Source organism: Notothenia rossii (genome assembly GCF_949606895.1).
Source record: "Notothenia rossii genome assembly, chromosome: 3".
Classification (NCBI taxonomy): domain Eukaryota; kingdom Metazoa; phylum Chordata; class Actinopteri; order Perciformes; family Nototheniidae; genus Notothenia; species Notothenia rossii.
Genome location: NC_136901.1, coordinates 66024680 through 66042221, shown reverse-complemented (window position 1 = coordinate 66042221; position 17542 = coordinate 66024680). Strand labels below are relative to the sequence as shown.

At 39.1% G+C, this 17542-nt stretch overlaps 1 protein-coding gene across 2 annotated transcripts in view; it reads right to left on the bottom strand.

Moving 5' to 3' along the window:
• Positions 1 to 6476: 6476 nt before the first annotated feature.
• The window catches only part of gabra2b (gamma-aminobutyric acid type A receptor subunit alpha2b), a 37408-nt gene continuing 26342 nt past the window's right edge, over positions 6477 to 17542 (bottom strand). For both annotated transcript variants that reach the window (XM_079667814.1, XM_079667815.1), the window contains 3 exons: positions 11328 to 11480; positions 9995 to 10197; positions 6477 to 9257 (listed from right to left, as the gene is read on the bottom strand). In XM_079667814.1, coding sequence (XP_079523940.1) covers positions 8949 to 9257; positions 9995 to 10197; positions 11328 to 11480 — 665 coding nt within the window. In that variant the 3' untranslated portion in view covers positions 6477 to 8948. The remainder of the gene's footprint in view (positions 9258 to 9994; positions 10198 to 11327; positions 11481 to 17542) is intronic.

The following is a 17542-nucleotide window of genomic DNA, read 5'->3' as shown; positions in this document are numbered from 1 at the left end:
TGTATTTTTGGACGTTCTGCCTCTGCCTCCTTGCTTGGTCGGGCCGCTCAATTGTCAGCTTCACAGTCCCCTTTGAAGTACTCATTATACCCTACGGTCCAACTAGGGCATTGCGTTCCAAGAATGCAGGGTTGTTGGTTGTTCCTAGAGTCTCTAAAAGTACAATGGGAGCCAGAGCCTTTTCTTATCAAGCTCCACTTTTGTGGAATCAGCTTCCAGTTTGTGTTCGGGTGGCAGACAGCCTATCCGTTTTTTAAGAGTACGCTTAAGATCTTCCTTTTTGATAAAGCTTATAGTTGATCAAATAATCTAATAAGAATGCATTGAAGTAGACACGTTGTGCCTTTTCACCTATACATCTTAGTTCTTACTCTTTTTCCTTACTGATGGTATGTCATTTGGTTGATTGTGTGCACCTGGTGCACACTTTGTGTGTGTAGACGGTGAAAGCAGGGAGAGGCCTATACGTGCCTTCATCCCTGCCGAGTCGACGTACAGCTGTTGATTGGTGTCAGTGACAAAACCTTTTAGGAGCAATGCGCTCATAGTATAGATGTGGCGCATACATCTTAATTCCTACTCTTTTCCCTGACCCTATCCTAAGGAAGTGCGTAGACACGTTGTGCCTCTCCACCTCTGTTCTTTACTTCTTATTTGCTACCCCTTCCCCTCAACCTATCCTAAGGGAGTCCATGTATGTAGACACGTTAGTTTAGCTGCTGTAGGCTTAGACTGTCGGGGGAAACCTTACTTCTTCCTTCTGTCTGACTGTAGCTTTGTACTCTCATGTTCCGAAAAATCCAGCTTCCCCCAAATTAATTTTTGGTGTCTATCTACGCCGGGATCCTGAGTCGTGGCTGATCCTGTTGCTGCGGTCCGCTGTCCTGGATCCTCTATCCTGAGTTCTGGATTTGAGTCCTGGACTTCGAGTTGTGGCTGAACCTATCACTGTGGTCCTGCCAGACTCTCACAATACTTCTTCCCTGATGGCTCCCACCGGATTGTTGACATCCTCGTGGATTAATCTTCTTATTATAGACACATGCATTTCCAAACATTTGTTCTACCTATACTGTAAAATCTATTATCTCTTCAATTTACACAGGGCTTCTATCGCACGTCTGTCCGTCCTGGGAGAGGGATCCCTCCTCTGTTGCTCTCCCTGAGGTTTCTCCCATTTTTCCCTTTAAACTGTGGGGTTTCTCTGGAAGTTTTTCCTTGTACGATGTGAGGGTCTAAGGACAGAGGATGTTTGTCGTATTGTCATACTGATATTCTATACAAACTGTGAAGACCACTGAGACAAATATAACATTTGTGATATTGGGCTATATAAATAAGCATTGATTGATTGATTGATTGATTGATTGATTGATTGATTGATTGATTGATTGATTGATTGATTGATTGATGTATTAAAGGTGTGTGAATTGAATCAAAACTAGCTGGCTTGGTTTGGAAAAAGATCATGGTATGGGTTAAAATAGCTACTGTGTGTTTGTTCAACACGTTCTCACTCCCAACCCGTCACATGTTGACGGTCGGTCAGGGCCCCTCCCCGTCACCCTATTGCCATGCCTATTACGCACAGGGTACCCCTTGAGAGTCAGTTTTCAACGGGCAGAGCGTTCCATTGACTTGCAGAGCTCCCTGAACGTTGACGAGTTGGGATCGCGCCGAAATGCTCTCCGCAGATCCATTCTCACAGTGTTTATCAACCTTTTTCTTACTCAATATCAAGCCACACTTATCGTTTTTACTTCTTTATTTTAATTTAATAATGTAGGACTTTTGTTGCCGTCAGTTATGGGGAGAGTAGGGGCTCAGAATACTGAAATCTGTATTGTTTCATCATTTTTTCCTTCTAATTGTGTATTCTTTTCTAAACCACACACTGTTATTTACTCAACAATAACACATCCTTATCCCTGTGTTTATTTATTTGTTTGATTAATAAACACAAGTTGGAGTCCGTCGGGACGAGGGTCGAAGCAGCTATAGTTGCTTTAGAGAATTGTACACCCGGAAGTAAGTATTCTCTCCGCTTCGCTTGAAAAACCCAGTGATAGTCCTCAAGCTCTGTGATTGGATGTTTGAGTGTGCACCGAGGGTTACGCCGAGCATCGAACAACACTTTGAAATGGGATGGAACCACGGCAGACTGTCCAAAACTGGATTTGAACGGGTCCAACAGTGCATTACAAGACATCTATCAATTCAATATGTGTGTACCTCCACCATTAAACTGTCGTATTCTGCACATTTCTTATACTATCTACATACATCTTATAAGAGTATAATACATAATATCAGTTAAAATAAGTGCTTAAACATACAGTAGTTAACATTGCAGGAAAGCAATATATTAGTACTTTGTCAGGCTTAATATTTACACCCCCAAAGCTTTTTTCTTATTCAAAATAAGACCTTAACCTAAAGTATTCTTTAATGTTTAAATAAAGCCTTATTAGTTTGTCTGTCTGTGTCTCCTATTAATATCTAATAATACAAATAATACATTTCAATAACGTGCTTTAACCACCAGGTGTCCCTTTCTATCAGCTGTGCACCGTTATGGTGTACATATACCAAAATACCAATTGGATCAAATATAAAAGTCAGTGGAATTAGTATTGATACTGCGAGGAGACTTATATTGTGAAGAGAAATTGAAGATTTTGTTTAATTGATATATTTATGATCCACGTCACATAATCAGTTTTGGCGGCAGTTCTTCCTGTCTAGAAGTCTTCTCATCAGGGCTCTATAAATAGCGAACTACGGCAGATGTGTAATATTTAATGCAGCCGAACCGTGTATTACAATGCCGTTATGTGATGAGCTTCAAAGAGAAAAGCAAGCAAACTCGGAATAAAGTATTATTTTATTTAAAAAAAAAAAATCGGATTTCACATCAACAGGAAGTCCGGTTAACTAAAATGTCCGTGAGGAACAATACCCCAACCCATAGATCTGTGGGTGAATAATAATCACCACATTACACCCATCCCTTCACATTTAAATTTCAATTTACATTAAAGTATTTCGTGAGGCCTTCTAAAATGTTTTTAAATATAATTAGGGTTGTAGTTGAAGAGTTTGTAAATTATTGCATTGGCAACGCAATCGGCACGTCCATTAATTCCACAAACATGGATTAACATCGATTTAATACATTAATGTAGCCTTTGTTTCTTCTAAAAGAGGTGTCAACCAGCTGGGGCAACAAGAAAATCTGCGAAATCGAGTGTGACTATTAAAAAATAAATAATTATTATATTAATATTGACAATAACAGCCGGCCGTCGGGATAGGGCATTTGCCGGGGAGCGTTCTCATGGCCTCTATTATCAACGCTATGGGAGGTCTATGAAGGTCTGTGGGACGCCCTGCCCGTTGCAAACTGACTCTCAAGGGGTACCCTGTGCGTAATAGAGTGACGGGGAGGGGCCCTGACCGACCATCAACATGTGACAGGTTGGGAGTGAGAACGTGTTGGCTTGTTTTGTAACTTAAGTTATGTCGCCTACTTGTAAAATATGTTACATATATCACGTTAACTACCTTGCGTATACAAACCTACCTACTTTTACCTATGATCTTTTACAAAACCTACCTAAGAAGTTGTCAACACTGACTTTGTCATAGTCTGCTCCATCATTCACCAGTAGTTTTCCATTCACCTGTCTCACCTGTTTTCCACACCCACTCGTTAGCTCACTCTCTTTCTCTTCTGCACCCATTAGCTTCTGCCAGTATTTAAACCCGCACCTTACACACACTCTTTGCCAGATTGTACTTTGCCTCATGCTTGTCTTTCCCGCGTCTGATACTAGATTGCCTACCCGGTTCTGACCCTGCCTGTCCCCGATCTGCCTGCTCTGCCTGTTCCCTGATCCTGCCTGTCCCTCGACTATCCGGTCTGGCCTGTTATCCGACCCTGCCAGTATCTACGCTGACCGCCTCGCTTACTCCCTGACTCTCTGCCTGACCCTGACTCACCTTCTGCCGGCTGTCCTCCGGTGCGTTAAACTGCTCGGTTGGTATTCCTCAGATCCAGTGGAATCTCCAATAAAGTTTATTGCCAATTCTCCTTGGTTTCTCGAGTGCTGCATTTGGGTTCTCCTTAAGATTGTGACAGACTTTTGGATTAACAAGGGGCCCGAAAAGTAATCTGAAAGACTTGTGTTTATTTGATCCATCCTAACCGATCTCCCAATTTTTGGGATGACTTTTGCCTCCTTCATGCTTTGCGCATGAAGCAACGTTTGCCAGACAGCAGCATTCTAGATCAAGTTTCCTGAAAACAAAACAATGTAATCATGTATATTGATTCCACATAACCTTTCTAAGGCTTAGCTTTTCCTATGTTAATTCTCCAGGAGTGCATCGGCCTGTTCTCTTGCTACTACAAATAAATCAAATTTAGATTTCAGGTCTTTAGTCAATGTCCAATTTAAAGCAGTAACTTGAAAGCAATACTTATTCTCTTCACTAGGACTTTCTGATAAGAGTTGAACTCTACAAAAATGCATGCTATTAGTATTCCGATCCGACATTTTGAATAAATGTAAATTATCTTCAACTATGAAGATTGCCAGGACATGTATGTAATAATCCCTGCTCTGCCGTGCAGTTAGACACCTCCCATCCATCAGATTTCTGTCAGGCAGCCTCTGAGTAGATGACCAGGGTCGGCTGTGGTCTGAGGCAATGGAGCTTGAAGAAGAGGAGACCTCACACCGCGCTTAAGTGGTGGAAAGATCCGGCCGGAAAATAAAACTTCAGCGAGCGTTGCATTACAGCTCAGTGCCACAGGGCTTTCTCTGTTGGTTTTACCAACACGCTCGTAATGACAGTCACTAGCAGCGTCCAAGCATTCGTGACAGCATCCTCTCTGCTAAAGAGGCGCTTACTTGTCTCGCTCACGCTCCCATGATCTGATGGGCTTCTGGGAATTTGGGGTTATTCAGAGATAAGATTGGACAGTTGGGATGGTTTGAAGGATGTTCCTCCATTGTTTGGAGGAACATACAGCAAAACTTCAATGTCAGCTTAAGTGTACAGTATATTTCCACTGCCTTACCGTGCCATCAGACAGCCTTTTGGACGGGGAACTGAATCCGTTAATACTTTCTTTCACGCCACAAGACTCCGTTGACAAAGGCAGTCATTTTCGAAGAAGGCTGAGTTGCTCATCTACCGCTGCTGCCTTAATGTGTTACTTTGTTTATGTCATTTTGTTGAATCTGAAATAACCCTTTAGTAACACCATAGTCACACAATAACACAAACACACGAGCCAATCAATGAAACATTACATCATCAAATAGATAACGACTTTAGTTCCCCGAACAAAAATATGTTTTTTGTTGCCCCTCTCCACTGCAGTACATAGGTTCCTGCAGGTTCCTCTCCAAACTATAGGGCATGGTGACTGCCATCCACTGTACATGTCTATGCAAAGGGCCCTCATACAACCCCACTTTTTTTTTAAACGTATCGCCATATGTACTGTATCAGCTAATGAGGGTGGCCAACAGTGGCAAACGTGCAACAAACGGCGCAAAACATTTACATTAAGACAAACTATGTAATATATAAAATCACAAATGTGCCAAAACAAGTGCAAATTAAGAAATAGCTTCACCAACTTGCTCAGCATTTAGAAATAATTTACAAGTTTACCAAAAGCGCTGCAAATACAAAATGCTGCTAGAAGCTGCAAGAAGCTACAAAAACAACGGAGATGGGGACACTGCTGGGACTGTAGTACTTGTTGACATTCGGGGATTATGACGTTGTACAAATCTCTCTCTATATAGTATATAGTTAGTCTGATTCAGAATCGTAAGAGTGTTGCCGGTATATTTATAATTACTAGGTTAGCTACGTTAGCTAGCTAGCTTACAGCAATCATGGGATCACATTGTTAATAAAAGCCAATAAATTACATTTAAGGTACGTTTCCAGTGATTGTTGGCCTTAAAACTAATCTCAACAAGCCCTCCGGTCCCATGCTGTGTGTATCACTTTTTTAGTCTCCCTGTTTCTGTTGTGTTTTGCAGCATGGCACATTTGTGTTTTCATATTTTCACATTACATCACATGTTTCATGTGATGTAAATATTTTGGGCCGTTGCAGTGTGTTTGCGCCTGTCTGCCACCGTAGATAATGGGGCAATATGACATTATCATATTTGTATTACATCAGTCAGGCTCTAATTAAAAAACATGGCACGCACTAGATATAAAGAATTGAAATGATATGTGTTTTATTAGAAACTGTGCACCGAATCAAGCATCCACATCTTGAACAATCATTTTATCTGGAATGTTTAAGATTCTATCAGGATGTGGAATTTGAATTAAAAATAATTTCTAACTGACAACATAATTTCTTAAAAATAAATAAAAAAGCTAGGTTTTTTTTCTTCATGCAAAGTTTGAGTCAACAAACAAAAACAAAATAAATATAGGTGTGAAGCAAAATATCACTTTATGAGGAAAGACTTACAGTAGAGTACCATACTGCTTATGGCTGCTGATATGGGGCTTGATACACGATTTGTCTTCTTGATATACAGCATCTGTGATATCTTCAAAATAGGTTTATACATCATTTTTTTACCACAGTGTCATATGCTCATAAAGTACAATCATTTGTTGTCCCTGTTGTATTGTTGCTGATGGAATTGGATTACATGATGACTGTATGGCTTCTGAGTTAATTCAAAGTTTTAGTGACAATCAATCTGCATACAAATACAAGATCAAGCTACAAATCTATGACCATTTTATGAGAAAATAAATAATTGAGTCCCAAATCCTGGCTGTATTTTCTCACTTTAGGCAAATTACAAATAATAAATACTGGTATAAGAATGTGACTATCTTCTACAAACGATTGATGGGGGTTGATCTTGGCACAAAACAGGCCCGTGTTTGCTGTTTTATCCCTGCAATTTGTTTGAATAGCTTGTGTGATCATGAAATGTTGTGAAGGGACAGACACTGGATATGAAAGATGGCAGACATGCTGATAAGTAGTGCCACGGGGCTCTAGTCTACACCAATTCATCCACACTGTCCTCCAGAGTTACTTCCAGCACAGGTCTGTCAACAAAAAAGCAGCCATATAATCATTTTAAATGAGTGATGGGACTTTTTCACATTTCACACTGAGGAGTTTGTATGCATTCAAATAACACATCAAAATTAGATTTTGGATTTTTAACCTTGGTAAATAAATCATTTAAAAAGTAAATAATGGTCTGTATTAGTGTGCTTGTGCAGCAACACCTCTTTTGTTCTTGTTTCTTATTTGCAATCTCTTAAATTCTTTGCACATTTAGCAATGAATTATTATCTGTACTTTTATTATTGTTGTGGCGTTAATCCTTTTATAAAGAACTAATCATCATGTCTGCGATAAGTTGAGAGGACGTACCTACAGAACATTTTGGTCACGCTCAGCAGCGCTCAAGTTGCTTTTTAGCCTTTTGTAGCTCTTTTTTTCTTGGTTTGAAATCTCTACATTTACTGTATTCTGTAAATCAACTATCAACAGTACCAATTGTCAATCTGACAAGGTTAGCTACGGCTGGCTGGTGAAGAAAGTCAGAGAAATGAAATGCTAAAGTCCCAGTTATTTGCATCAGGAGTTGTAGGAGACCAAAATAGAGCTAAACGAAGAGTGAATACTGGACTTACATGTGTAAGATGTAAAGGTCCAATGTGATGATAATGTTGCTGTGTGTCTGTTTTTTGGCACTTTGTTTGATAATAGGGGGATGTGTTTCTGTCAGCTCTTTATTGTGTTCTTTTATTTTTCTTCTAGCGGTCAAACATTGATAAATACATTTAGATTCTGAAGGTTATTTTAGTCCATGATGTTGCTGTTGCATATCAAATCCCTGATACAGTTCATAGACTCCTATCATTAGGCCAGGTATTGCTCATAATGTTTTTAAGTTAGGCTATATAGTTTAATTCAGATTAAAAATAAATCCTTTTCATTATTCTTAAACTCTGCCAGGGCTAACAAAACTTAACCTCATACAATTAGTGTGTAAACATATAAAACAAACGTTGTTTCATTCTGAATTTATTTTGACTGAATATCAGCTTCCTTAATTTGCGCTGAATAAAAACATAGTGACTTTATTTTAGGCATTACTGACCTAACGCTTGAGTTTTTTCTCTTAACACCTCAACACTATGTGTGTTTTGTAGTTCTGTTTATTGTTTGATTGTTTCTCGATTGTTTCTTTCCTACCCAATGTATTCTCATTACTTTTTCACAATACCACACAAGCACACTAATGTTATGCATTTTCTATATTTAACAACATTTTTGGCTTGAGGTGTTTCAATAACTCTGGAGGTCAGAGTGTGATTGCAGTCACAGATAATAAAACAACTTTGACACTGTAACAATATTATACAAAATGTGTTTTTGCATTGGCTTTGAAAAAAAAAGAGTCAGGCCACTCTTAGATGGCAAAGAAAGTAATTAAATGTGATAAAAATCCTTTCACTCAAAAGAGAAACAAAATCTATAATATTGAGAGAGTGGGCATTACCAGCAAACTTCAACACATTAGAAGTAAATAAAATGTATGTGTTCACGTTTATTTGTTTACTCTTCATTTGAGTTGTATGTACAGTGGCCACATACTGTAACTGGAAACATACTTTCAAGGTAATATGCACTCTAATAGAAGTAACCACACGATATGTCACCATGAAACCATGAATATAAATATGCATACACATTTACAAAAGCCGGGCTTTTCAAAAGTGCTGCAGACAGTGTAGAAAACAGGCGGAGATAGAGGATCACACTGCAATCCAGGACTTCACTCTGCAAAGGTATATGTACACAGTTGTTGGAGGTATTTGGTTCGTCTCTTGGACCCCAGACCAGAACGCACTACAACTGGCCTCTAAGTGGAGGGGACCATGTCCTTTATATCGGGTTCTCTGCTTAAGTAGGTCGCCCAGTACACAACGTTGAAGCTACTAAAGAGAACCGGAAACAGAACCCTTGACATCCTGTCTATTTTGCTAACGCTGTTGAATGTCTTCTTGCTATCTGGTGCTTTGCCGTCTGCTCTAGGCTTGTTAGGATCCATAGATCCACCTTTAGCGATAGTTGGAAGTGTGCTGGAGTCCTTGGCGATGTTTGGCGCGTAGTTGGCCACTGCTACAGCGTAGGCATTATTCTTCTTGGCGATAGAAGCCCTCTCTTTTTTCTGTTGAAAGACCACAAGGATTAGATGTAAATGTTTTTAAAGACACATGCAACCCTGAAATCTGTCACTTGTCACAGTGTATCCATGAATTTAAATGACATGTAAATGAAGCAGCGAAATGGCATTGGATGCCTTCTGGTAATAGATCAACACCAAGGCCAAATATGTCAACAATTGTACAAGGATGCACTGTAACTTTCAACGTTTTTTTTGCCTTCCATTACTTCCGAGGTTGTTTGAAACTTGGCAGCACAGGTGGACTAATACTGACATGGACTGGACGCAGGGTGAGGTCACACAGGAAGTGATATTTGTAAGAACCCTTTAACTTTGAATATAATCAGCCCATTTAATGTCCATTGTCAGTGGTAATAGGAATCCTAGATTTGAGGTGGTGTAGCCCTGCTTTACCACCCTGGCTCAGTAGGCTGTTATCATTCCTCAACGTGGAAAGAAAATTGTTAACATGCGTAACTTACTTAAGATACTTTGACCTGTATACATATCTGTTGTTATGTAATAAACTTAAATATACCCGAACCACAACCATTTTCTCAACTACAGTGAGTAGTTTTCTTTTCATTCCAAACGATAACCATATGTTTGAACTGTCAATGGTTCAGCACTCCATTGTCCAATCTGAAAGCATTACTTTCTTCAACGTACAGTGGTCACAATGCCAATAGATTCGCTTTGAAAATGTAGCCTGTCAAACAAATAGTTTTTCAACTTGTTACCTTTTCAGTCACAATACTCTTTCCATCCCAAGCCCAGCCGCGCTTTGTGAAGTAATTCACAGTGGCAAACTCGATCAAAGCGGAGAAGACAAAGGCGTAGCAGACGGCGATGAACCAGTCCATGGCAGTGGCGTAGGCAACCTTGGGAAGTGAGTTCCTTGCACTGATACTCAGTGTTGTCATTGTGAGAACAGTGGTTACACCTAGAAATGGAAAAAAGAAAATCAGTCATTAAGAAATTATTGCGTTATATAATATACATACATAACACTGTAACCACTGTTTGACCTTTTTAAGAATAAGCATTAGTCTTTACTGTCCTTTGTTCTTAAAAGTATAAGGTCACTATTAGCCTACTCTACCCTTAGAGCCACTGACCGTCAGTAATGCTTTAACTGCTCAGCAGGTTTGCTATCTTTGGCCAAAGGACAAGAGTTCTCTACCTCTTTTTCTTTCTACAAGCAAACCAGTCTTAGATAACTGTCATTAGTTCCACTTGGCTAACAAACAAGTCTAAAAACATGTTGCCCTATGAGATTGAAAGGCCCCTGAAGACTCTTTCCTTTTTATTTTTGTTTTCTCCTATTCTCCACTATGTCATCAAATTGTTATTGCCTTATTCAATTCCCCCATACTAACAACAGGGATTTTGACTAACTAGAGCAAAGTCCTCATGCTATCATGCGTGTGAAATCCCACATTCATAAACCAATTCCATTCATATATGGTTAACTGAACCAGCCCAAAATGTCAGGGAGCTCCCCTGGCCTTCCCATCAAATATGTGACTTAAAAACAACTACCGGCTGGGAGTTTATTAAAAAAAGACGCACAAAGAGACTAAATGAATCCCAAAGAGATGCAAAACAGCTAGAGACAACAAAGAAATTCCCAATAACAAAACACAAAAAGACAGAAAATGACTACAAAGACACACAAAATGGTTACAAAGTGACTCACAATTACTACCAAGAGATACAAAACAACTAAAAAGAGACACACAACAACTACAAAGAAACACAAATGACCAGACAGAGACAATAAATACAAATATTAACAAACAATAAACAGCTACAAAGAGATACAAAAACCACAGAGAGATGTGTAACGACTACAAAAGGGACACAAAGATGCCAAACAACTTTAAAGTCTGTGAGTGTTGCTTTTATGTAGGGCAGGTGATGGGGCCTTTTCATGTGTCAGCCCAGGGCTCTATTGTCTGGTAACCCACCCATGATTACGTTAATGACAGGTAAAGCCAGAGGTTTATTACCCATTTAAAATATATCTTTGAATGAAAGATGGTATGGCCGTTGACAAAGGCAGACGCTTACCAAACACAGTCCTGGCTGGCACTGATTCTCTATTCAACCAGAAAGACACTTGGGAAAGGATGACTGTCATGATGCACGGGAGGTATGTCTGGATAACAAAGTAACCAATCTTCCTCTTCAGATGGAAATGAGCCGTCATCACAGTGTATTCACCTGCGGAGAAAATAATCACAGTCACTTTAAAGCACCACCATTTCATATTATTCTAATAACATTTAAAATGTGATGTTTGAGTCATTTAATAATTTAAATTATTATTTTATGTAAAGTAATATCTGCGTAGTTGACTTAAATTTCAGTTGAATGCTTGTAAATATTTAATATAAAACTGTTGGTCTGCATTTCCTCATCCAGAGGAGATTTATTTTTGTTAAACTCTAACATGCACTCTGGGGTGTCCTTTTAAAAGTCTCTTAAAACACAAGGTCAACATTAACATAACTTTCTATGAGTGATGACGTCTCCATTGACCAAGCTTGATGTCTCTTGCGTCAGAGTCGGTTTATTTTTTTCTGTAACCTTTACAGAAAAAAGTTATCTTTTTTAACTCCTATACAGTACAGGAAACATTGTTCCATGTTCTCTGTTACTCCCCAAGCCTCCATAATCATCGGAGATGATTTGACCAGTAAGACGTAACTATTCCAGTGCAGCCACACAACTCCATAGTGCTTCAAACTTCTGTAATTTATTTTAGGAGAACATTACATGTAGATGTGAAGCTTTATGAGAATGCTTGTTTAAGATGCCAAAGCAGTCGTAGACGTAGATTAAAAAGCCTATTTCAGCTGTTTACAGTTCATATTTGATCAAATAATCCATCCATACATCGAACAGTAGCACCGCAAAGCCTCGTATCTGACAAGGCAGTACCAACGCTGCAGCAGCAGGCAGGCCTTCCAAATGAAAGATATCTCAAAGAGACGCCAAGATTAGACATGAGAAGAAAAATATGTGTTACCCATGGCAACAGAACAGAGAAACATAGCTCATTTGCTACGATCCTGAAATGAAGGCCTTGATACACGCTGCCACTTGGCAAGAGGAAAGTCCTTTTCAGCAGAGGGTAGGGGGGAGGGGTTGTCAATTCCAAGGTTTCTAGCAGTTCTCTCAGGACTAATTCTCTCTCTTTAAACATAAACACACACACTGACACACACACACTGACACACACACACACACACACACACACACACACACACACACACACACACACACACACACACACACACACACACACAAACACTGGAATTTAGTGGAATTGAGTGCACTCTCAGTACCCTATGGAGCTCTATATCGCCTGTAATTTAATTTGCATGCCAGCCTGTGTCGTGGATGGGGGAGGAGGAGGATTTACAATAATGGCAGGTGGCTACATATTCTCTAGATGAGCCTGTGATCGCTTCACTGAGAGGTAAGATGTAGTAACTGAGATGTAATCAATTGTTTTGTCCGCATCTGTTATGATGCCCTGAGTTTGGCATTTTGATAGGTTGGTTGGTTTTGGCCTTCGCAATCTTAGTTTATTTAAACCAGAAGTATCCATATTTTGAGTAAGGGTGAAGGTGAATACAATCAAACACTTAAAAATGCATTTTAGGCCAATCTTTTGTAGAACTGGACACACACTGTATGAGGGTTCAAGTTCAATGACGAAACACCCAGACCGTTCAGCTTTCTGTCATTCACAAGGTAGCCAAATCCTAAAGCATGCCCTGCTTTATGTTTTTCTCTAAAGGACCAACTTAATAACTAATGTTCATGCTGTATTGAAAACAACGTTAGACTAGTGATTGAGGCCATGAACTGGTCAGTAAAATATAACAGATTTTTTCATAAACTTTTATACAATCTGAATTATTTTTGCAGCCAGTGTAGTCGCCCCCTGCTGGCCATCAGAAAAATGTTTGGTTATAAGGTTTCCTATTATACTATTTTTAGGCATATATTATAGGTTTCAGATATATCAAAAACATGTCTATGAAGGGTTTTGCTCAAAATATCAAACAGATCAAGTATTGAAGCATGCCTCATACTCCTCTATTTCAGCCCTGATACAATTGTGCTGATTCTGGGTCCATAGCTTCAAATGTAACCTGAGCTGCTGCTGGCCCGCCCCTTTCCACATGAAAGCAGTGAGCTCTCAGAGAAGAGTGTCTTCCAGCAGAAACTCAGCTAAACGCTACCGTTATTAAACGCCATATTATGTTCCAAACCATATCAAGGGTTATTTCTGAAACAGTATGGAGCTCAAACATTTCTCTTTCGTGGGTTTACCACAAGTTGAGTACCTTCTTATATCCGTTTTTTTACACATACTCTCTCCAGTGTTAGCTCTGGGTGTTAGTGATGCTTGCTAATGTAAACACAGACCGTATAACTTCCAAAACACATCGCAAATGTACAATTCTAATAGGGGAGGATAGGGCCTTGGGCGGAACGTTGCCAGCAGTGTTTCTCAATGAGGTTACTTGATGACATCATGGGTATCATTTGTATCATTGTCCTTTTGTGTTATCTGTTGTTTTATGTTCACGTTGTAACATACTTGCTGCCATGTTGGACAGGTCTCCATTGAAAAAGAGATCGATGATCTCAATGGGAAAACCTGGTTAAATAAAAGTTTGATAAAATAATAATAACATTTATAAGAAACTGGTGGAATACCCCCTTAACCTGTTAAACCCCGAGCCTGATTTTCAGGTTTCAGGCTCGAAAATGACATTCCCAGAACAAATGACCATATCTTCCCTTCTAAAAGGGTTAAATTAATAATCTTTTTTCTCAAAATAATGATAAACCTGTCAGTTGGATGTAGAAAAGTCAGATTCAATATAGTTGTTTTTTATTTTAAAGAAAATTCAGATTGAACATGGTAAAAAACTGTAAATTATAGTGTCCGTCCAAAAGATATTTTGTACTTATAGTGAAAACTAACCTTGGATGATGGGTTAGTAGACTAAAAGCTTTAGAAATCCAAAGTACAACATATAATAAGTACCCTGTACCCTGTATGGATTGATGCAAAACAATGGATATTTGACCTTTTTAGACAGATTTAGCAAAAGAAAAACCTCTTCTGGGGCCATTTGGGTGGATTTTTCATATCTCTGGCTGGGTGTGTTAGACTGCTGCATTGTCAAGACCGGAAGCACCATTAGCAGCTAACTTTTGCTCTGCGATTTTTACATAAAAATGGAATTATGGATTATAAATAATTCAAATTATTGCTCAGAAACTTTATCAACCTATGGATTAACCGATTCAGCCGCGTTTTTACTCGTTTTAATGCCATTGAACACGTCTTTTGATCAGATTAACAGCTACGGTGAGACGATCTCCCTAGAAGCTCCGTAAAGGTACGTGTTATGATGTCTGTCTTTACTTCCCCTGTCGCAAGTTCGGATCACTCAGTGATGATACTATATACCTAAATAATCTGTGGAACCTCATCTTTAATCAGATATCTTGTATGTGCAGCTATGATAAGTAATAAGGGTATCTTTATCTTGAGTTCTGTGCCAATGTCCGTTAGCATTTTTCGCTAAGGGGTCATTTAGATGCTTCTTATGAGACTTGTGTTTTGTTTTGGTAAAAATTGTTTATATCGTCAGTTAGCTGAGATTATTTCCGTTAATCTGGTATAACAAATTAATAGGTTCTTAAATATTAAGATCCCCTGAGACACAGTGTCCTGAAGAAAAAAAACAGGGTCCCCGCCGGCGGGGACCTTGGGGCTTAACAGACCAAAAGTAAAAGCTGCATTGAATAAATGTTTGGCCACTAGAGGGCACTTTCATAAAATAGAACTATTTAACCTGACGCTCCAGACGGTTTGTTACACAGAACCATCTGAGAAGCCGTCATTGGAAACTGTTTGAATAAGGGCAGGCACTTTCAAAAAATACTTGGCAGGTGATTAGATCAACCATCTGTCAATCAAACTCTTGCCAAGGCCAGTATGTTGAAGAGCGAAAATATCGCTCTGAACCTTCTTACAAGAGGGATTTACGTGTGATCTTGTGATATCGCGAAAATCCAGCAGCTGTCCATGGAAACAGATAAATGAGAAATGTATACCCAAGCAGACAAAGTCAATAAACACAATTGCATTACTGCAGGAACACCATTAAGACATCACTACATTAATTTCTGTTCAATCATGAGTTTTTTGTTTATAATGTACTCAGTAACACAATAATGTGTTAAAAAGCATACAAACAAGTGAGTTCATGGCAACTACAACAGTAAGTGCTTTAAGGTAAGTTGAACATGATTATGTGACACATGGATGTATGGCTGAAAATGGGACTTTCGTAACTGGGTGTTGAAATGTTTAGAGGCTTATGCAAGATGTCCGTTCTCGAAGCCTGAGAGCACATTCGTTCGTGCCAAATGACCTAGTTTGCAAGTACGCTACACCAAACACTGACACACTAGTAATGAATGATTAATTTAAAGTCAGCCAATCAGATGTGGAGTGACTAGTTAAACAGCAGAAACAGTCACTGGCAGGCATTCTGCCTTCTACCGAGGCATCCTACACCACTTATCCTAGATAGGAGCATTTAGTGCATGAAAGGATAGTCTTACTCAATAAAACGGTAGCAGGGATTCCCTTGATAGTAGAATGCAGTCACAGGGGAAACACTATACCGGTAAATGATACCTATAGGGAGAAAGTAGTGTTGGACCGTATGGCACAGGGATGCAGTTATTAAAGTCTCTTTTTCTGTGGTCAATGCATAATCAGGATAAAGATCCTATAAATACCTTAGGGATTCTGCATGCTTCTATTGTGATAACAAAAAAAGTTCCAAGAGTGAAAATAGGATCCATTAAGTAAGAAGACTTGCTCGGACGCATAAAGAAGATGTGTATCTCAACAGAGATGCTTTGCAAACCATCCCCTCCTCCTTTGACTTTGCCGCTAAAGACTGGAGGCCTTAACCCTGTGGTCAATATTCTCCACCAGCAACAACTTCTCAAACTTTTCCAAAATCATCAAACTCATTCTTTACTTTCTCTTAAATCATGATACTCATTTACATTTCTACCACTTGGTTGACTCTTGGATTAGTGACCATTTGTCTAAAGGTGGGATCATTGGAGGAGTTTATTGGAGCTTTTTGCAAAGTAGTCCCAAGACAAGGTTGTAAAGCCCTGAATTCAGACCCAAGGCATGTCCATTGACCAAAAATGTTAGTCCAAAACAAGCCATAATGTGCCTTAGTTCGTTTAGTTTTTTGTTGACCGCCGAGTGGTTTATGTTGGCGAATTACATTATCTTTGGTAAATATATTTTTTTCAACTGGTGCTCAGTAACAGATGGTACGGTTTAAATTGATTGGATTGATTGTCAGACAGATTCAAACTACTTAAGTCTATTTGCTGGGTATGAAAAAAGGATTTATGGCCAACTTATCTTTGGGCTTTTGGGGAAGCTACCAAGTATTTTCAATTGAAAAGGCACAAGTGAAACTGAAGTCTTGAGTTATTGGTCTTTAAGTCCAACTTGAGTTGCAAGCCTTTTGTGATTAAGTCAAATGTCATCAAATGTGTGGCTTCAGTCTGACTGTAGTCAAAGCCATGTGACTCCAGTCCACACCTCTGTCATTTTTCAAAGCAGATTTGAAGTTTCTGCTCTTATTTACCAAACTGACAAAACTGTCTGAATTAGAAGTAGAATAAAACACATTCACCAATCCAAAAAGATACCCCGCTTTTAAAATATGTTGTGCAGTAATGTTTGCATACACCAGGGATTACAACACTAGTCTCCTGGTAATTATAGCACGCCCACACATTTCTCACCATTATTATGATCAACGGTATCATGGTCCTTCAGGAACTGTTTTGTTTTTCAAAAGCTTCTCTCATCATGTTTTCTTAAGTAGTATTGCTAAAATTAGATCAGTGCTGTCGCTCAGTGACAGAGAATCGTGCATGCTTTTCAGATCTTTTCATCACCTTCACCCACCCTTCAAAACCTGTTTTAAAGGATGTTTGGTCATGATTCTCAAGGAATCCATCTACCACCATTTACTTTGAGAAACATTTCTGGAATAAACTGGTTTTAAGGCTCATCAAGGCCTTGCTCTCTGTATAACAAACCAGTGGCGACCTGGCCCATCCCTTTATGAGGAGCCTGACAGGTTAGATTGGTAGACTAATATAATTCTAATTTGGCTCTAAATTCTCCTAATGACAACGTT